The 21754-nt window shown below is 39.5% G+C and overlaps 1 protein-coding gene across 6 annotated transcripts in view; it reads right to left on the reverse strand.

The window, feature by feature from the left end:
• LOC127351918 (carbohydrate sulfotransferase 8-like) overlaps positions 1-21754 on the reverse strand; it is a 160175-nt gene that overhangs the window by 29199 nt on the left and 109222 nt on the right. For 2 of the 6 annotated variants that reach the window (XM_051379916.1, XM_051379921.1), the window contains 2 exons: positions 12825-12890; positions 12603-12671 (listed from right to left, as the gene is read on the reverse strand). The exons of 1 other annotated variant lie outside the window; for it this stretch is intronic. In XM_051379916.1, the coding sequence (XP_051235876.1) occupies positions 12603-12671; positions 12825-12890 (135 nt within the window). Of the gene's footprint in view, positions 1-12602; positions 12672-12824; positions 12894-18922; positions 19030-21754 lie in introns of those variants that run through there. 3 more of the 6 variants (XM_051379920.1, XM_051379915.1, XM_051379917.1) reach the window with 3 other exon arrangements.

The raw sequence follows: 21754 nt of genomic DNA on the forward strand, positions 1-21754 counted from the left end.
CTTTCAGAGTCCATATCCTACAGCTCCAAGTGCTGGAAAAGGTCAGCTCTGTTTTCACCCGAGGCGGCTGGAGCTGGATTGACTCCAAAGCAACTGGTGTGGAGAGAGCTGGTAGAAGGGCGAATCGTCCTGACTTGGCAGCAACCCCCGCTGTGTGGGCGCCTCTCACTATCTCTGGTCATCTTTTCTTCCATTTCTCTGTTTGCCTCTCGTCACAACTCTTATACGGATGCTGTTTAATATGCACACAAATGCATGGACACGCTCACACAAAGGAGGCCATCTGCTGTAAGATGAATCCGTGGAGCAATAATTTTGGACTCAGCCTCCTCCCACTGTGGCCATCTTTGTCAGATTTCTCAGGAAATCATTCATATTAAAAAGATAGATGGAAATAAAGAGAGAAAGGAGGGGTGCTGTGAATTACCCCCTTGTACTGGGCGTGGCTGATGGCCCTTTGGGTGACACTGACATTTTGCCACAGAAGAGCATTCACACAGCTGTTGAAAAGGGCTTTTAAGAAGAGGAGCATATTGTGCTGTGGCAGGATAAATGCCACCCACAAAGGCCACTTTTTCCCTATTTTCACTCATGCCCAGTTGAAAGGGCCTTCAAATATTCATTAACATTACCATCAATAAAGAAAAACTGTGGACATCAACTCACCACCACACTGAGGTGGTCTAAAGGCCATTAGGCAGAAAGGCAAAAAGGTTGGCGGTGAAGAGAGGGCGGGTGCATTGCTGTTTAGGGTGATGCCACCTCTACCACAACATTCAGGAGCAAATGGCCACTTCAATTAAGTGGCCATTGATTGTCAAGGTCCATTCTCAGATGCGCCGCATATATTGACTTTTGCAAATGCATTTCTGTGTTCCCCTGGGTCTCTCTGCATGGTCTATGTAAACTTTGCTTATTGAGGAAATGTGATTAAGTGATTAAAGGAGAAAGTCAGGACTTGGACCAGCACCAGTCAATCAATAGTTCTCATAAGTCAAAAAAATAAAATGCTTTCTTGGCCAGTCAATGTAAAGCTGCTGACCTGGTAGAGTGAGAATGAAGACAGAGCGGCAGGTGTAAAGTTCTGAAACGTTTTGTCATTCCTAAGAGAAAGTAGTCCCTCTCACAAAAGTCTGCAAAAAAGAAAAAACCTTGAGCTGCAGCATAAAACTTTGCAACACTGTTGGTGATATCTCATTTTCAACCGACTTTTTTTCCACATTAAGCATATTATTACAACATTAATGCAACTACAGGCATGCATTTGTAATTACCCCCTTAGATAATTGAAGTCCTAAATGTTTTCATTCTGAGGCAAAAATGGAATTTTCTAGTGAACATGGTCATGGTGCAGAAAATTAGACATTAATACCAGGATATTAGAGTGGAATTGAATTTCACAGAAAAAAGTATAAAGTTACATGCTCTTGCTCTCTGGGTTACGCCTGTCAAACTCTGATGAAAGGCCATAAACTTAAAGGATGCACCAAAGAGAATCTGGCTTTTTAAGAAATGAATTCCTCCTTGCACATGTAGGTTTTTAATGAAACTACTGAAAGCAAATATTAGCATTAGACTGACAGAGGGAGAAGACTGTGAGAGAAACATGCGCGTTTGCATGTCTATGCACACGTATGTGCTTGTGCCTACGTGCATTGAATGTGTGCTTGCATGTGAAGGCTACGCTGTCAAAAAGGAGACATGCTGAAGGGTCCCGCGTGGAAGCAACCCATGCAAAGCTACGCTTCATTTAGTCTCTGTCATGCCAAAACCTACGGCAGATCTGATATAGAGGATACTGTTTCAGAACTCCGGGGTTACTCCAATAGCATGCAATTTATTTGACACCACAACTAATCTGAATGCTCCATCTTATTCCAGCGTGTTATCTGTTAAAACACTGCATCTGTTCTTAGCTGTGGTGTGTTAACGCCCAGTGTGCACGATAAATCGCCACCCCCTGCGAGCAGGAGATGGATTACAGTGCTTTCATGGGGAGAAAATCACCTACATTAGCAAAACGAAAGGCCACCGTCATATACAATGAACCGAGGTCCCCATAAAAAGAGAGCTAATTCCAGATGGAACTGTGTGTGTTAAAGAGAGAATGTGAGAAAGAAAAAGAGAGAAAGAAAGTGTTGATGACTGTAAGTTCCAATAAGAAGAGAAAATGAATTGTCATAACAAAATGCTTCCTGTTTAGTTCAGGGTAGACATAGCAATGCAACACTATAGACACAGTAATATCAAAACTGGATCTGCTATGATTGTGCATCTAAATTAGAAATAGATCTGATGAAAAAACAAGCAATGTTAATTAAAAATTAAAAATGCATGTAAATTTTGAATTTAAATACAACATTGCCATTAGAGTTGTGTTTTTAAAATAGAGCTCATCAGCACATTCTATACTAAACCATTTATCATATAAACAACAAAATTGCCATTTGTCGTTGAAGGCAAGCACAGGAAGGGTGGATGTATCCAAATTAAGAGATAAATTTAGAGATGAGGAAAATTAGTCTAAGTTTAAAACGGTGTGATGAAATCGCATGTAAACTACACAGGATTGATAAAGTGTCAGCCACACTGATTAATTCAGAGGCAATCTGATTAAATTCTCTAACTGGTAATATCATCCTTTTAATAATAATGTCTCACACAGAATTGCATGTGCAGCCTCAAGGTTTTGTACTTTACTGTTTAACACTGTTGTGGAATACTTCATTGCTTAGAAGAATTTAGCATTTTAGTTGTGCGACTTTCTTTGCGTGAAGATTTTGTTGCAGCTACCTTAGTGTCATTTCAGTTTGGTAAATTGGTTGAACAATTTGTCTCAGAGAGAGTGTGGATGGGACTGTTTGTACATCAAAATCCTGTCTGATGCAGCCTTAAGCTTTGTAGTGGAGACGATGGAGGTTAAGGGTAGGATTATGGAAGGAAAACAAATCTGATATTACACCCCATATGAACAGATGTGTGAGTGTGTCTTTGTTTACATGTTTATGTGTGTCTGTGTTTAAGCAATTTGTGCAGAAGTGCTGTTTTATGCTCATGCACATCTGTGTTGTGCTTGTGTGTGCATGGGAGTGTGGTTGTGCAGTCTGAGAGGTAAAGCCTGTGTTATTGGGCAGCAGGCCTCCAGCTCTCAGCTCTGTGTGTATACAGTCAGAGCACTGGGACAGACAGAGATTGCCACCACCTGCGGCTCAGCTGGGAGCTGCGGCAGAATGAGAGCAGAAAAGAGGAGAGGAGACGTGGTATAGGGGAAGAGGCAAGTGGAGGGAGGTGAAAGAGGAGTACATAATTACATGGCAGAGCAGAAGCTCATCTCTAGGTACTCCAAGAACCCCTTTCCTGTTTTCTACACACACACAAACAGACCTACTCCTCATCACCCCCCCCACCACCTCCTTTATGTCTTCATTTGGGAGAAAACAATCCATCAGACAAAGGTCAGTGTTCCCCCACTTTCACTACACCAGGTACACACACACACACACACACACACACACACACACACACACACACACACACACACACACACACACACACATTTAATAAGGAGCAGGAGGAAATTCCAAGATAATACCAAGAAGAGAAATCTGGAAGCTTAGATTCACACGCGTATTAAGACAGATGTAGTATTCTTAAATTAAATCTGAAACAATGTAAATAATGGTAGAGCAGGATAAACAATGTGATCCATATGGTCGAGGATATTTAAAGCTGCAGCAAGCTCATCATCATCATAAAGATACAGACAATGTAAAAATGTACAGGCTGATTACTGTGAGGTGTTTCGTTCAACATGTTATTAATGATGTGTCATGTTTGAGATACTGTAGATATTCATCCCGTCTGTCCTCAGAATTAGCAGCTATCAGTACTGTCTCTGCAGAGTGTTTGGTTTTATCTCCTCACCTCCACAGGCTGATACTGATGCTGCCCTGTGCGCACAAGAGGACACAGAGTTCTCTATTATTGTGAATCTAGTGGCACGGCCAGATCTCATTCAAGTGCGCCCTTCCTAGTGTTTCAGGAGCATGCCAAATGCACTTCTGGTAATTTTTTGGCCAGAGTCCCTTGGTGCGCCTGTGGGGCACAGGGTGGGATCAGAAATAATATATTATCATAAATTATAGGTGACTGCGTCAGAGGGTGTGTCAATCATGGCCAATCACATTACATCCTCTTTAAACACCGGGATGTTCCCTTCCTAACACACTGACAGTTTTGAATTTTCCTCAGAGAAAAGGTATTGTCTGGGACGTGCAGATTTTCAAATATAAATACAGCTCAAATATACTGCCAAGAGCAGATGATGACTCTGTAGCTGGCTCCAATCCGTATGTAATAGTGTGCAATTATATATAATATATACAATATATGTTGTCACAAGGATCCATACAATAATATACAATAACCATCTACAGTTAAATGCCACTGTAGTGCCTTAAATAAAATGAAAGCAGAACTGAATATGTGATCGAGTTTTTTGCGTGTTGTTTTTTATAAAAAGTTTAATTCAGTTAGATTTGACAGTTTTACTTAAAAGTAATTGCTCACAATCTAGCAAAGAGATTGTTGCCTCTTTAATCTTCTTATAAACTTGGTTAAGATGCACACATAAATTGGGATTTGAAAACTAAGTCTGTTGTTTTTCAGGGAATACCACTATAAAACTATTCAACCTGAACAATTTCTGGTAAGACTGGCAGGAGCAGACAGTCCCGAGGGAGTTATTAGCATAGAGAGAAGTTTTAAGTGTTACAAAATGTTTAATAGATATGTCTGGACTGTTTTCAATGTGTCCGTCTCCAACACGCCTGTGGATTTGCAGTAAAAACTGTTTATATTTAATCGAAACGATAACCACAGAGGTTTCTGTTATTTTAACTCTAAGTCTGAGGCTGTTTGAATAAAATTTTACCATTGGATCTGCCATGTGTAATTGGGGCTTGACAATGCACAACATCACTCTAGTTAGACTGCAGATGGAACAGATACCTGCAGCCTTCAGACAGTTGCAAAGAGTCACAAGTGTAATGGAAAGGTATTTGGTTTAGGCTTCTATTATTCTGCCTCACTGGAATTGATGCCATAACTGGAATACAAACCTGTTCTGTGCTGAAGTGACTATTTGAGCAAAACTTTATTACAAAGTTTATCTGCAGGTCATGAGGCTGCAGACAAATCAAGTGCATATCTTCTACTGCAATGTCAGTGACAATTGTCCCCATCACTTGCACATGGAAAGCCCAATAGGAAGGTTTTTCTAAATGGCTAGTGTAAAGAAGAGGAATGATTACAGCAAGCAACCTTTGTTTCAATGTTCGTTTGGATGAGTTTAAGACATACTTGAAAAATGTGACCATGTCCTTTAAAAACTTTAGTTTTGCTTGGTTACTGCAAAAGAAAAACAATCAAAATGAAAACTGGGAGTCCTGATCCAAATTACTGCTCTGGACATGGTCTTCACATACAGTAGTATGCTATTTCAACCAAGAAGTGATAAGAAAATAAATAATAAAAGGAGCAGCATGGAAAGAAGGGCAGAGGAGTGAGTGGGCTCATTGTGAGAATACTTTTTGTCTCAGGCACAGGCCTGTTCACAGACCTGCCAAGGCAAAGTTGGACTTGACTCAACCTTTAAAAATCAGTCATAGTGTGGCTGCAAACAACTGGCCAATCGATGGATGCTATCCTGCTTGACAAATGAAATGAGAGTCTGCTGATTCTAAGTCATAGAAAAGACATTGATCCTATTTGTGTGAGATTTCCCAAAGCTGTAAAACTGCTATTCATTGGGACGTCAACAGGAGTCTATAGAGAGCAACAAAACAACATTGGAAAGAAATCTCAAAAGGTTGCAACATGCAGGAGTCCTTAAAAGTCACAAATACAAAGGTATCACATAAAGAGCCAGCAACTAATGCAAATCGAAAGAAAAAAGTACTCAAAGCCTTTAGTTAAAGGACCAGTTTGTAGGATGTAGTGGCATCTGGTGACAGGGCCAGCGATAAGGGGGAAAAAAAAGGGGAAAACTTTAGTTCTAAATGAACTACTAGCGAAAAGAGTGAATTTCCTTGCTATGCCAGGACCTGCACCTAAATCAGAAGACAAGAAATGAGAAGAATAAGAGGACGCTGAAAGGGCTTTACAGCTAATGTTACTAGCCAAGAGATGGCTAGCTACCATCAATGAAGGAGCCACAACCACCTGTGTATGTGTCTTTCTCAGTTTACATGTATGTGTTTATGTAGGAAAGAGAGAGCATGTCCATGCGTTGATATGATTACTAAAGCTTATTTTGGGAGGGCCCATTCACTCAAACTTTTCAGGGACCCAGATCGCAACTGACTAGATACAGCTTGGCCTTCCAAACAAAGGAGAAACTACAGAGGCTGTGAAACTCAGAAACAATGTTTAAATAGCAATAACTTAATATAGAAATACTTTGTCACAACTTTCATTGATTGCTTTTTATACTATTGGGTAGTGAAGCAGATATTTACAGTTTGAGTGTTTGATTTCTTCTAGAATCTAGTATTTTATTTAGAAAGTATTTTCTTCTGCTAGTTATTTTGTTTTGTTTTGTAAGAACTGGACAGCTAAACAAGCACCTCAGGTTTAGAGGACCAGCATGAACCTGGGAGGGTCAATTTGTTTTTACCAGAACAAGAGACCATGATATCTCTGTAATTTATTTTTACTGAAGGTAAAAAAATAAAATAAATAAATAACGTGTTAAATAAATAAATAAAAAGTTCACTGCACATTTGTGTGGCATTGGAAGAAAGACAAGCACCACCTGCAAGTTTCTGTTTTATTCTACTGTAGCACTTATCATGGTGTGGTCTCACTCTTTTAATATTTAGCGAGGGAATAGTAATTTTCTGGTAGCCAAGGCAACTTAGGGATAAAACTTAGTTGCCGATGTGAGCTTTCTCTAACTCAAAGTGTGGACTGTAAATTGTGTTTCACCTGAAATGCTTTTCTATGACAATTAGCACTACTTTTGCAACTACACTGGTGTCATCTACTGTTTGTCACACTCAGTTATCAGATACACGTGATGCTGTTTACACTTACTGCTGGGTGCAAAAATACTACCACTAATGATACGGGCATGAAGCTGATTTAATGAGCACTTTATAAAAGGAAAAATACAAATAATCTAAAAAAATGACAAAGAATAAAATGTGGTTGTAATGTAACACGAGTCAAGAGAAACTAAACTGACATACGTGATTAGACTGCAGTAATCTGATTACTGACTTTGTTCTAAATAAGCTGTTGAGGGTTTCTCTAAGAACATACATGTTCAATGCCAGAGTTGCAGCCAAAATAAACTACACACACACACACACACACACACACACACACACACACACACACACACACACGGACACGTGTACATTAATCCATATACTGTATCTCAGTTAAATAAACAATAAGATCAAGTCTACATACTCATTGATTAGCTTGGTTCTCTGAGGCAGGTGGTTCAAGCGCCCTAAGGCCCTGACAGCAGGGGCTCAGTCACCCTTAGTCTTTAGCCTTGACTCAGAAAAGACAACAGACCACTCACTGAGAACGTCAGGATACACACAGGCTCATATGGCATTGTAAGATTTTAAGTGGAGGATTGACACATATATATATTTCTTCTGTCTCACTCTCTCTCTTTATATGCATTTGAGATAAAAAAAAACTGCAGTGCAGGTTTAAGCTAAATATCAGTAGTAGTCTAAAACTCTTGCATTTTACAACATTTTTCCTGGTGGTTGTACAAAGTTAAGATGAACCATATTTTGCAGAGATTTACGCACACAATGACTGAACTGAACTAAAAGCAGGATTTTGGACATTTCACAAATGTTTGTTTGGTCATTGTTTTTTTTACATACAAATCTATTCATACTGACCTTCTAATGTCAAACTGAAAATGTTTGGAAGATTTTAATGTCATGTAGGAATGCATAATACAAAAAGAAACACACTGTACACGGGGATTAATATCACCCAGCTTTCTCAAGTTGAAAAGACAGCTATTCTTTGTATGTAAATTGGATAGCTGGATAAAGAAGACAAGCTCAGTTTCAAAATGTCACTTCATTGAGCTGCAGTGCGCCAGAAACCAATAAATAATTCTCAAAATGAAAGAAAGCAGCCTGAAAAGATCATGTCGTTTTTATTATGAATATCCAAAGCAATACTTTATTGTTATTAAAATCCTCTGGTCCATCGACAGTACCTCATATCCCCCTGAAGAGCTGTTTTAATATCCTTATAATTTAATATCCTCAGCAGGATTCATTTTTATCTCTCTGTCTGACACTGCTCCCTGCAACTTACATTCAGTGACAGCAAATGTAGATGTAGTGCATTAAGTGACACGGCTGAATAATAATTTCATGGCAATGATATGAGGATATTTCTGGTTTTTTTTAAACCACAAGGGTGGGTAATGATTCATATTTACTGTTGAATCTGTTGGAAATTACATGGGGAAGAGGCGGTTTTGCATAATAGTTTTAAGAGTTCACCGCTTGCATAATTTCCCTAACAGAGGGAAGGTCAACAACCCATTTGATGTAATGGGATTTTAATTCCTACTCAAGACTATTTACATCAGGCATATTTACATACCACTAGTTTGTAGTTAAACAGTTTTTTTAGTTTTTTGGATGTTGAGCCTGGAGCATGAGTGGGCTGGCTCAGTCTATGATTCATAATGTTAAGATTTTAATCTGTTTTGGGATGAGGAAGGGTTAGATTTTTTTGAGAGTATGTATGTACGTGTGTTTAGGGGTGGAGGTGGGGACAAAGACATTAAAATTTTTGTTTATTTTCACAACATTGTCTGTGACTGAACAGCTGCAAAGGCTTTCACAGGTTTAGTCCGGTCTTATAGTCTTACAGTCCACCTCGCTGCACTCACCTTCATTGTCGAAAATGATCCATGGCCCAACCCGCAGGGTGTGTGTGTGTGTGGGCGTGAGGTGATTTTCACTCTCAAGCACACACTTGCTGTACACACAAACTGCCAGTTCAGGCCCCAAATAGGACAGTAACAAAGTCAACAAAGTCCTTTTTCATGTTTCTTTTCTTTTCAGTTTTTTTTACAAATACTTTTTGAAAGGTGCTCTGCATTATATATTTTTATTTTTCAAAATGAGGACCACATTTTACATAAACCCAGTTTGTTTTTCCCATGAAAGTGATGTTACTACCACACAAACATACATACTAAAATTTGACAAAATGTTTTAAACATTAACGTGAGATGCAAGAAACGGAAGTAATCAAACTTTCACTGTAAAAATGCTCCATGTTGAATTAAAACAATTTAGTTTTCAACTGAAGAATTGTCCTAAAAATTCGCCCTATCTCTACTTCTTGTAGGACCGATATCTTCTACAATGAGAATCTAATCACTTGAGCTGCATTGTGTCAAATACTGGTACTACTGTATGATTAGTTACAATGACAGGCACTCAATGAGGAAAGACAGAAGTCTCCATATGGTTCTACTTAGACTGTTAATTTCTAGGTCAGAATCAAAATGGGTACTACAGTCAATTCTTCACTTTTCCTGAGCACAGTGGAAGACAGAAAACATCTTGACTCTCTCCTTTTACTCCAACACAGTACATATTGCCGCAGGGTGCCTTATTAAGAGATGTTTGGGAAAGATGTTTTGGAGAGTACGTTTCAATTATTGACAGGCAGGGACTAGCTAAAACATATCAATGCCAGAAAGGAAAGTAGGTCTGACTGCAAATAGTCCTGTGTTCAATACATGCATAGTCTTAGAAACCACACATGCTATGTGAACTAAATCAACCTATTGATTGGCTGACTAGCTGATTTTATCAGTATCCCTTATGTCAGGCACCTCTTTTTTTGTTTTTAACTGACCTTGAAGAAATGAAACTGGGTGCTAATCCCCTCTCAGTTTATTGTACTTATATAGCATATTGAGACATACAGGTACTGCATGATACAGTGTTAGTGAATCAGAGCAGACTGTCTATCTGTTCTCTACATGCATTGTGTGAAAATTACCATGGCTTTCAGGAAATCTCACTTTTTTTTTTACAGCATTATAGGGATTTGCCTGGTCCAAACAGCATGTGTGAGCAGTGTGTGACGGCTGCCTCGCTGAACTGCTGCGGCTCACACACCTGCCACACAGAACGTTTCTACTACTGCTGCCAGCTCAGTCTTTCTACACCAAGTCTGCATTTGATAAATACGACACAATAAAAACCTTCTTAACAAATGAATGGGCTTGATGAGCTTTTAATCTGAAGCTGATAACAGGAGGTGTTGAGTGGAAAAAAAGAATATTTTTTTTATGTCTGTGACATAATCTACAGATATAGACAATTAAACTGTAGTGAAAGGTGTATGTGTTGCTGGTATAATGTCAATATTACTATGAACAAACCATTTTCACTGGTCACTTTTACTGGAAACCGGCTTGCAGTAAAAATAGGCGACTCTCCAGTTGCAGCCTCACTGGAGACACAGGCAGTGTGGCTGCTCTTAATATGGGTGCTGAAATTAAATGCAAGAAGTTCCACCACACTCCAACTTAAGAACATTTTTTCCTGATCTTTGAGCAAGTGTGCATGTCAATATCTTTATTAAAATAATTAGTGATGAATCACCCTTGTATATGAGTCATACATCAATATTAGCCAAATTCACACACGATCCATGATGATGAAGATACAGAAAAATAGATATGCATGGCAAAAATAGGATATTGTCAATATTTTAAAGATTACAATTTCACAAATCATGTTTTTCGAGGGAGCTCATGTCTTATTAAGAGGAGCCAAGCTCACTCTGGCTCCCCTGTAGTTCGCACCCTGTCTACATGTTCTCCATTACTGTCCAGCACTGTCAATTATTAATTCATTTATTATTTATTTTGAATCTGTATTTTGTTCAGTATGCAGACATCTATCTTGTTCGCAATGGATTAGTATTCAGAACTAACTTCTCCCATGGCTTGGGATAATAAAATAGCTGACATCACTTGTTCTTAAACACAACTGCATTAAATTTGTCTGTTTAAGCAAAGCCAAAGTTTACACTGACAAGGCAGCTTGCATAAAACTGTAGTATCTGGTGAAGGGATCAACAAAGGTTACTAGAACAGTTTGGACGTACAGAAACTTTGTACGTATCAGTTTCATCTATAATGATAACATGGCTGAATCATCCACTGCCAAATCAGAGGTGGCCAGTGTTGTTTCTCTCCCCAGCGGCGCTTGTCTCAGCATTAGGAACAGCCCTATTTCCTCACGTGGTGACTCCCAGGCAGGATATCTCATTAGATCACACAACAGAACGCTAAACTGCTCTCCGCACTGACGGGCCAATAAGGTGCTCAGTAAAGCAGGCCGTGTGCCACTCAACTCACATCCCAGATGCTGCACAACGCTGTCAGTCCATTAATGGCAGACAGCAGCATGTTCAGTGATTAGGCGGGGTAATGGTGAGTGACTGCCTCTGGAGGCTCTGGATGGTTTGCTGGGGTGGCGTCTGTGGAGGACGCTGACAAACCTTAATCCAGTGTTTGCTGCATATTTACAATGAAGAATGGTCCAGACAATGGTGCGTACATGCACTTTCCCACACGAAGATTGGAGCCGTATAGTCTCTCACTTCTCTCATGTGAAGGTGGTGGTAGGGATTAGAGTGAGAGATGGTGATTCATTTTCTGACTTTTGGCACAGCCACTTTGGATTCTCCTGGGGGACTGCAAAGCCTGTATTATACTGGGGATGCTCACAGAACCCAGCTGCTAATGAAATAAGAGCTCCTCTGAGCTTATAGTCGGTTCAGATTTCAGGAGAGGGTGTTTGCAAGCAGAAATAAGGACTTGAATACTTCTGCCTCACATTGAGGGTGTCCTTTAAAAGCAATTTTGATTATTTTTCCCCTGGAGACAATTACACAACTCTTTTGAAGAACTAGGTACGACTGGAATCAATGGGCAATACAAGAGTAATAATTGGCCTTGTTTGCAGTTTGAAAACTGTCACAAGTTTTATAGACATGTCTGTTATAATGCACATCTGGGGGCTCTAAGCAGGATAAGTTTGGGGGTCCTACCTCACTGTGAATAGACAGTGAAGTATTCATAGAACTAGCAACCGTATGTAATTATAACCCTTATGCATTATCAACAAAATGGTCCGCAGTTATTTAACTGCTAATGAAATATACTCACTGAAACACTCAAAGTAAAACTGACTGTCTCTTGCCATTTTTACTCCTACTTTGTTTTTGTCTGAAGTGTTTTTAAAAATTTTAAAATGGCATGAACTCTTCCACTAAAACATCTATTCTTGATGTAGCAGAAGATAAATGATTCTACAAAAGATTTTAGTTGGATTTTGTATTTATTCTATAACTGTTGTAACTATACCTTAAAAATATAATTGGGCACAATGTGAAAAACCATGTAAAGTGCAAAATAGTAGCACTAGTAGTAAGTTAGTTGGGAAATTTTTACGCTATACAATTAAATCTTCCAACAGAGATAAAGACATTGTGGCAACAAACAGGAAACTCACCAACTGTATCACTGGAACCAGCCATAGGGGACAAAGATGTGTCAACTTGAGTGTGGTATGATGATGGGCCTGGTATGAAATAAAAACATTAACATTTGTTGTGATTATTTCGTTTTAGTTTAGTAAGTATTATCTTAATAATTATAACTAAATTGTACATGAGGTCAGTTTGTTGTAAACAAAGACATATTATGTATTTACCATTACATATAGTTAACTTACCAGCAACATTATCTGTTAGGGTTTTCTTTCTACCTGAACCAGGAGTTGCAGTAGAGTTATCTCCAGCTGCTGTGTGGGACAATTATAATATAGTCGTAAGACGGACATGCATGACATGCAGAGTATGGATAAAACAAGATAAATCATACAAGGTAATACACAAGTACTAGATAACAACACAGTCAATTGGGATTTTAAGACCAATTTTTAAGTGGCTGAAGAACCAGCTATCAGTGTACAGGTTACACACAAAACTACTCAAAATTCAGAGTTGGTGATTGTCTAACAAAGAGTTTTATTTTACTTTTGTTTTCTGTTGGTTCTTTTAGGATGATCTGCGCGGTAAAATTACTATTTCTTTCAGTGGAGTGTGGTCGTGCGCGAGAGCTGTTTTTGGTTAAAGAAAAAGGATTTTACTTTTTAACAAACAGGTTTATCTCTGTAGGGATCCTTTCCATAATGTTGTCAGACACTGAGATTAACAATCTGAGCCTGTCAGTGGCAAAAACAAGAACTGTTAGTGGACATAAGACTGGTGCATTTGTCCCCAAGGATTACGTTGCTGCCATTGCAGCCTGTTCATGGCTGCCGAATGAGGTACAGAGGCATTGTATTTTTTACGTCTAACTGTGAATTAAGGGTTTATTTTGACCAAATCAGAGTTAGTCATCATTAGAACAGTGGAAATACCAACAAATACTTGCTGAGGTTGATTTTGTTTATTTTGTTTCATACAAACGTGATGTTTGTTGCTTCTTACACTTTTATAGAAGACTGTCAGTAGCTAGCATTGCAATAGCAACAGAAAGTACCAATTCATTATAGATATGTAGGGTTGCCAGGCTACATATGGTGCCGGCTATGGTTATAATCGTCTCGGGGGATAATATTTTTTGGGCTGTACCACGAGAGGCATTTGGGACAAATTGATAGGAAGGCTGAGTGGCGGCACCGTACCCAGCAGTCTTAATACATCCCTGATATCAACGGAAAGATTTGTGAAGCAATCAGTAATGTGCAGCAGTGTGCATATGACTAGGGATTTAAATTCTCATTTGAGGAAACCTATACACCAGTTCAGTCAGAACACTCACATCAAGGTTTTAAACACTTAATGCGTTTTACTTCGGCGGAGCGATTGCAGACACAGCGTGTCCCTCAGCTCAAAAACTCGGAACAACCATGAACACTAATTAAAAACATTCACAATTTACGTACAGCTAAATGTGAATGCAGGAGGAGGTTGGACAGGTGGAGGGAGTTAATTTTCTAATAGCAGGCAGCAGTATTGCAGTAAGGAGGCAGAGCTCAGCGTTGTGAAATGCAAACGAATGGGCGCCAAATGTTTATATAGTCCACCTCAAAAACTAGTAGTGTAGAAGCTTAATTAAATGTATTGAGACAGTGCCGTGGAGCGGAGAAGTCAACCCCATTCAAGCCCTGTGGATTCTGGTAGGAGAAATGCCACTAGATGTCAGGGAAGCAGTGAGTGACTAATTACCAACATCAAAGGGCATGCAGAACACCATTGCACTAACGTGATATTACTAGAGTTGTGGGGACAACAAAGCAGACAAAAAGCACGTTTCGTGTGTGTTGAAAGAAGACTTGGGGATGGCTATTGTTCAGCTGCGTCCAGCAGTGGTTATCCCAAAGGTAGAGCCATACAGATCCAACATCACTGACTGATATGTAATAATTACAATTTAAGAGGGCTGAGAAAGGAAAAGTTGATGTGATAACAGCATTCTCTGTTCATGTTTGAGAGCACTATTCCTTATATCTATAAATCTAGACTATTGGCTCTAAGGATTCAGAACAATAGATTACAGGGGCTGCTTTCTCAGTTCCAGGCAGGAAAATTCGAAGGTACAAGCGAAGATCATATTATCTTGGAATATCCTTGGTGGAAATGCTGGCAGTATAGCTCTACAATGGTTTTAATCTACTCTTTTTTTCTGTCCTTAATACCCTGAAATTTAGGATATTTTACTCAAAGTGTGGCAGGTGCATACACTGCAAGGTTAATATATTCTGTTTCTGTGGGTTCCTGCTAATGTAGCTGTAAAACTAAATGAAGAGGTAGTTTTGCTAAACAAGCTCTGCAAAGAGTTATACTCGCACTTGATCCCATTGAGTTCCATTATGTAAATCTGAGCTCAAGAGAGTCAAAAGAAGGGTTTCTTTACAACTTAAACAACAAAGTCCGCTCAACATTTAAAAATATTTAACAGAATAAGACTTCATCACAGGAACTTAATCAGCACACTATTTATAATAAATATGAACAGGAAAGATGACAGATGAAAGAGGATTTCAGAGAAGCAGGAATTCATGATCTCAACATAAAATCTATAGATACATAATTTATCAAGTGGAACATGCAGTGAACATTTCTTTAATGTTATCAGGTAAATGGGATTAATGGTTAAGATTTCATCTCTGGTTGAGACTGAAGCAGAAGCAGAGGTAATTCTCCCGTTAAAAACAAGAAGAAGAAGCAGGAAGGGTTAAACTCAAACCCCCAGGAAGAGCACTGGGCTTTGAAGTCAATTTGACATAGTGGCCAAAGCATGTAATTACAGCAATGACATCCATCATGTGATGCACATTGGCCCAAAACAACTTTTCCCCGTAAGCTTACATTGTGAAAGAAGTGGCTGTAAAACTGTGGATACATTTTTTTTTTGATTCCCCCAGAAAAACAGTAAAGTGGTCGGTTTCAGCCTATCAAAAGTAATAACCTGCCCACTTGTTTTCGATGTCCATTTGCATCTCATTTTACTGTGTTCTGGGATACAATCATCACATAATTCAAATGCAAAAGCCTAGTTTGCATTTGTAGTCTTAAATTTAAAGTACATTCTCAGCCAACTGGAAAAAAGAAAATTCAAAGTCAATTTAAAATTCACGATAATTAAAATTGAAATTATGGATTTTGGGTGTCCACTAAAAATGTTGATATTTACCAGCATAAATGTTCAAACACAATTTTAGTTTTGTAGTACATTATGCACAAAGAAATGGCAAAAGAAGGTTTTATCTCATTTGAATATTTCACTTAAATACTGGGAGCCATCATGTCCGTATGATAGTGTTACTGTTCACCTTCTTCTGTTTCATCTCTGGCTTGATCTGTCATGTAGATTAATTACTTTCCATAACTACTCAAATAGGATACTATACAGTTACTATCCAATGACCACTTGTTTCCACCTATAAACCTGTATTTATTTTTAGTGAGTTCAAGACCTCTGCATTACCTTGACTAACCTTCGCCTCCCTGCACAGCTGTTTTCCACCTGCTCATGGGGGTTTCATTTAGGTCCCTATTTTCCCCTCGTTTTTTCTCTCTTTTGTCCTTATATTGCATACTTTGTGTGGTGTCCCACCTGCCTGCCAGTACTTCTGTGCTTTGTCTGCCTGATCCTATATGTTACCAGCTGTAAGCCCTAAGCTGTAAGACAGTGAGCATGACCAATTATAAACCATCTGCTGAGCACATCACTGGGTCAGCACATCAGCCAGTTGATGAAAACTGGGATGGTGATTCTCAGTGAGATGTTCAGTACGAGAAACCCTTTTCACAATGTAAAAAGACTTCTGGTTCATGTTGTTTAATGGAGCTTTAATATTGATATAATTCATATTCTTTTCTTACTTAATTACTTTCCTCTGTGTAATTGTAACTAATGTCATTTTGCCCTATCACTTTTCGTTTGGTCCACATGTGGCCTTTGGGATTATGCTATGAATTGCTTATATAAAGGGCTGGGTCTCTCAGTGAAATGGGACTGCTGGCAGTTATTCACTGTAGGAAACTCCAATCTCAAATTCCTCTTTCTCTCAGCGATTTCCTAATAAGAGACCTGTCATGGCATGGCGGACCGTGCCATAGCAATCATACCTTATCAAGGAAATACACCCTGATGGTTCAGTGAGCCTCCATTAGTTTTGATTACCATCTCTATTATCATGTCTATGCCCACTTGTCTAAAGTCATATCTATGCCCTGTTACCATTGGCCATTGCTACTGTATAGAGTACATTAAATATACTAATCATATGAGCAAAACAAAAAACCCACATTCTTCTTGTGCAAACAGGCCAGGGAACCCAGGTCTCAACAAAACAAACCTAGTCTGATCTCTAAATCTATCAGAGCTGTGATGGTACAACAGATGAATACATTGTGAAATTCTCTGCCCAATTCTTTGCCAATTTAAATTACTTTGATCTTGGATCATTTAAAATTTAACTCAAGAAATTCTAGCAAGACATTTGAATTAAGAAGCATACGCAGGGACAGACATTTTCAGGTTGATTAAAAATTTATTTAGAGCCGGCATAGAAAGTAGTTGCCTAAACACACCAGACACTTCACTGAGCCTCCCTCAGGGTGTACTGGATTTTTTCTGCGCATGTGCTTCCCCATTTGAATGTCCTGTACAACTTCTTTTTATACTGAAAAAGCACCACAGTCTGAAACTTGTGTTAATCAGTGTTTTTCTTTTGGTGGGGGTGGTGGTTCATCACTTACAGTTTAAATGGACACACACAGCTATGATCTGGAATATCAGAGATGAAGACTGAATGAATATACTGTATTTGCCAAAGGTATAAATGTTAATGATGGGTAAACTTTGGACTGGTTCCCCTAACTACTATGATTTCCTTGCCAAGCGCATGCCCTGTAGCCCCTGAATAGGTATCAGTGGTTAAAAAAAAGAATAATATATTTATTCTAAATAATAAAATGAAATTTCAGATAATGTCGGAGGACATTTTTCTAATCTGTGCCCCAGGTCTTCAGTATAACACCGCAGGGTTTATTTGCTCTGATGCTGTGCTGTCCAGCCCTCGGAGCCTTCCCCTCCTCCGAGGTCCTGCCTTCTGTTCACTGGTACTGTTTGTTTCCCACTCCGGGCTCAACTATTGGCTGCCAACTGCTCGTCCTCTGCTCCTCCCTCCCTTCTCATCTCCTACAGTAGCTTCCTGTGTTGGATGAAGGCCCAGTGTTTCCAAGCTTAAATAATGTGCATCTCTCTCTTGCATCCCTGCTTCTGAAAGAGGAGCAGACTCCTCACCTGGAGACTGAAGAGCCCTTTCAGCCTGTTCCATCCAGGCAAACGCCAGCCCCGTCTGCTGTTTTATTTACCAGCCCCCCTGAATTATTCAGGACAATTTAGCCGTGCTTCAGTCAGTTGGAGAAAATGACAAGCTATATTATAAGCCAAGTTGCCCTCAAAAACCTGATGAATAATACACTGTAAGAGGAATTAATCTCTTTAAATAAACATTTGTGTGATTCATTTGGATCATGCACTGTGGGCCAGAAAAACAAACATGTCTCACAGTAGCTGTCCACTCCTTGGCTATCACATCTTAAAGAGGGTGCATTGCCTGAGGAGCTGCATTGTTTGGTCAGTGAGGAAGCTGATATCCTAGTATGAGACAGTGGACTATGTTGCAGGGCGAAAAAATTTGTCTTCTTACTTTTTTATCACTGAAATGACTCTATGTGTGGCTGCCTTGCTAACTAATATGACATAAGGTTTGCATTCTCCGAGAAGGAGTTCATTGTCTTGGGTTCATCAGCTTTATTTTGCAATTTTCAATTCTGACTTAGTTAGAAATGCATGCGTTGGGATTAGATGCATAATTCAACCTCTTCGTTTTTATTATTTCAGGTAAAAGATTAATTCTTTATTACATGCTTCCAGCTTTGAAACACAAGCCTCCTCCCCAAATAGCTAAAATGTACTGCATGGTTCCATTTCCTTAAAACCTGTCTCCCAGGGAAGCTGTTAAAGAGACAGCACTCTCCATCTGTCACTCAGAGAGTGCAGAGCTAGAGAATTCCTCTGTGGTGATTGCGCCTTGATAAATATGTCATCAGCTGTCCATCCCTTCCTTGCCTGCCATCCAATTTATTTTGCTTGTAATTGATTACTTGCTCTTCCGCACCATGTGAGTTTAATATTACAGTTTGGGATTTTGCAGTGCGCTCTGTGAAACCCCTATTCACTTTGCATTAACTCACAGCTGTGGCTCATAAACAAACTCTGGAAAGCGTTCATAGTGGAAGCGCCACTGACCTCATTTCCTCACTTCGCTAGCCAAGTTTTACACTTCTGCCACCACCATCAACACTGGTAATCCCAAACGTAGCGCCGCCATCTTATCAGTGACTTCTTAACTCTGGCACCTAGTTCTCTAACAAGCCTGAACCCGTGGTACAACTGAAGGTTCAATGGTTCAGAGTAAACAAATAGAGCAAACACACCAGCAGCTATAAATAGACACTTAGTCAACATCTGAGCTTTGTGGGTCACTGACTGCCTCTATCGATCTTTAGGAATTACAGGGAATAAAAACACCTTTGCCAAGACATTGTCTGTTTCTGTGCTCAGAGATGAAGTTGACCTTAAACTAATGCACATGAATGGAGACATTTAAAGCCTCTCTTTCAGATTGATTTATTCTACACTAAAAGCATATTCTTCCTATGCTGCCCACTAGCACTTGCTTCTAACAGCTTGGGGAGATCTCCTCTAGAGTGGCACTCTCAAGGGTGAGCTGACAGCGATGCGAAGGCCACGCGTGACAAAATTTAAAACATCTAATCAAAGGGCAAGGGGCAAGGTACCAACAACCTGACCTTGACGATATCATACAGAATCATAATTTTCCACATAGGTGTAAAGTGCTGAGCTGGTGAAATGCACGGAACAGTCAGTGGTCCTTTGTGTGTGGGAGTAATAGGATTGGCTGCACTGCATATATCAAAGTAATCTGAGAGCAGAAAGAAATATGATTGATGCAATCTTCTTAGGGTCTCCCTTCAGGTTGAGAGAAAAGCTCTTTTTGCTACCAAATACTGGGATGAGCTTTTCGTCATGACTGCCAAACTTTCCATAGAGAATTACATGTCCCAGAACTCCGAGTTGTTTCCTTTCAACCCTCTGGTAACACAGAGGAGAGTAAGCATTTGTTATTTTCTTTGTTATCCCTGCAGCAGCCGATGTTGGTTTTTTATGGGCACTCTTATACGTATGTAAAGTGTGCAAATTTTGATAACTAAAAAATGGAAAACTATAGATATACTGTTCTCTGTCAGTGAATGCTGCAGCAATCCACACAATGTCTGTCCATGTACCCTTATTAGAATGTTTTCAGGAAACACAAAATGCCTTGTGAAATAAACCAAGTGTTTGAAGGTTTCGATGAAATAGTGAGTGGGTGTAATGGCCATGTGAACCATCAAGTAACAGTGATGACCCTGTTTCTGTTACATTGCTCCTGATGAGCTCTTTTCTTCCCTCTTCTTCTTACTGTATTTTTTTCACCTCTCCACAAGCTGCAGATGTATGCACACTGAAAGAGACCATCTGCTTCAAAACCATCTCTTTTTTCACTCCCTCCTCTCTTTGCAGGTATCTTTTATCTCCTTCACTGAATTAATGCAGCTCCCACTGCACACAGTGCAGGCTGAGGCGTCAACGTCTGTTGGTAGGAGGCTGCTCGGCCACTGGGTTCAAAAATAAGTGGGGGATGCAGGCAAGAGCCATCCGCCAACAGCTAACAGTCAACAAACAAATAAACTTTGATAAAACTTTGGTAATGAAAGCATAGCTGATAAATCAAGTGTTTACCTGAGAAGTGCCAACAAACACCATATGTTACAGAAGGTTTCTGTTTCTTCCAAGCTCTGCTTTAGTAATTATAAAAAAAAGGAAAACAGACATGCTCTAGTAGAGTGTATGCTGCCATGTTGTACATGCTGACTGGGGGCCTTATTTGAAATACGAATACTCTCCCTCTCTGCTTTTGGCAGGCTCTGTGGGTATTGGGTAAATCCTCCTGGTACAGCTTTAGCAGCTGGATTTCACTTGGCTATTGTATTCTAATGAGATATTATTAGCTCTGATGGCGGCTCAGCATGAGCGTCACCCAAAGGTCACAAGCCGTTTAAAGGGAAGATTGCTCAGAGGCTATTTAGGTCGGAGGTGCAGGTTGAGATGAAGATGGAGCGACTACTGTTGAAAGAACGAGGGAAGAGGAATGCTTCCTGATGGTTCATGGTTCACCTTGTGAGAGAAAATAGATTGTGATGATTGCCGTTTATTTTACATTTTACATTTTCTTGGTAAATTAATAACACTATATAGGGTATCTGTATTTGTTTGAGTGTAGCAGATGAGTATTATATTTCACAAAATATAAAAAAAGTAAATAGGTTTCTACTCAATATGCTTTTTCTCTGTACAAACAGTAGGAGTTGTAGGAGTCAACAAGAGAAAGAGGTTGATTATTTGCATTTCCTTACAGCTGTAGAGACTTCAGCAACAAGTTATTTTCAAGAAAAGTGTATTTCTGCTTTCACAGCATCCTCTGTATCACAAACACACACACACATACATTTGATGGGAACCATTGAAACAATTATGAAGCCTTTGGTTTTGATGCACTTTCATAAACATTGTATTGGACCAATTACACCAAAACGTATCTGACAGTAAACACAGTGCAGTGTGCAGAAGGTGTTTATTCAGATGAAAGCAGACAATGCACCTGCCTTTGCTGAAGGCATTTGGCTGCAACGACAGAAGAAATCCCTGAATGGGGCCTCCAATCCAAATGGAAATGAACCCTCCAAGATGTGTATGATGTGCAGAGCAGTGTGGCATGGGAATCAGAGGAGATTATGAGAGTTGCTAGCCTTATCATTCTGTGTTTACAAGGAGAGAGGGACTCATTTTGTATGCTGTCGATTGAAGGGCACCAGAACTGACAGCAGATAGACAACCCAGCACTTCACTCATGGGCCTCGATTTACCCTGAAACTATTGACCAGGAGGCACTTCTAAAGAATAATGATCGACAGGCACCCCAAAATGCTCTTCAATGACAAGTGTAAGCTGTTTTGT

Source organism: Dicentrarchus labrax, unplaced genomic scaffold (genome assembly GCF_905237075.1).
Source record: "Dicentrarchus labrax unplaced genomic scaffold, dlabrax2021, whole genome shotgun sequence".
Taxonomy (NCBI): domain Eukaryota; kingdom Metazoa; phylum Chordata; class Actinopteri; family Moronidae; genus Dicentrarchus; species Dicentrarchus labrax.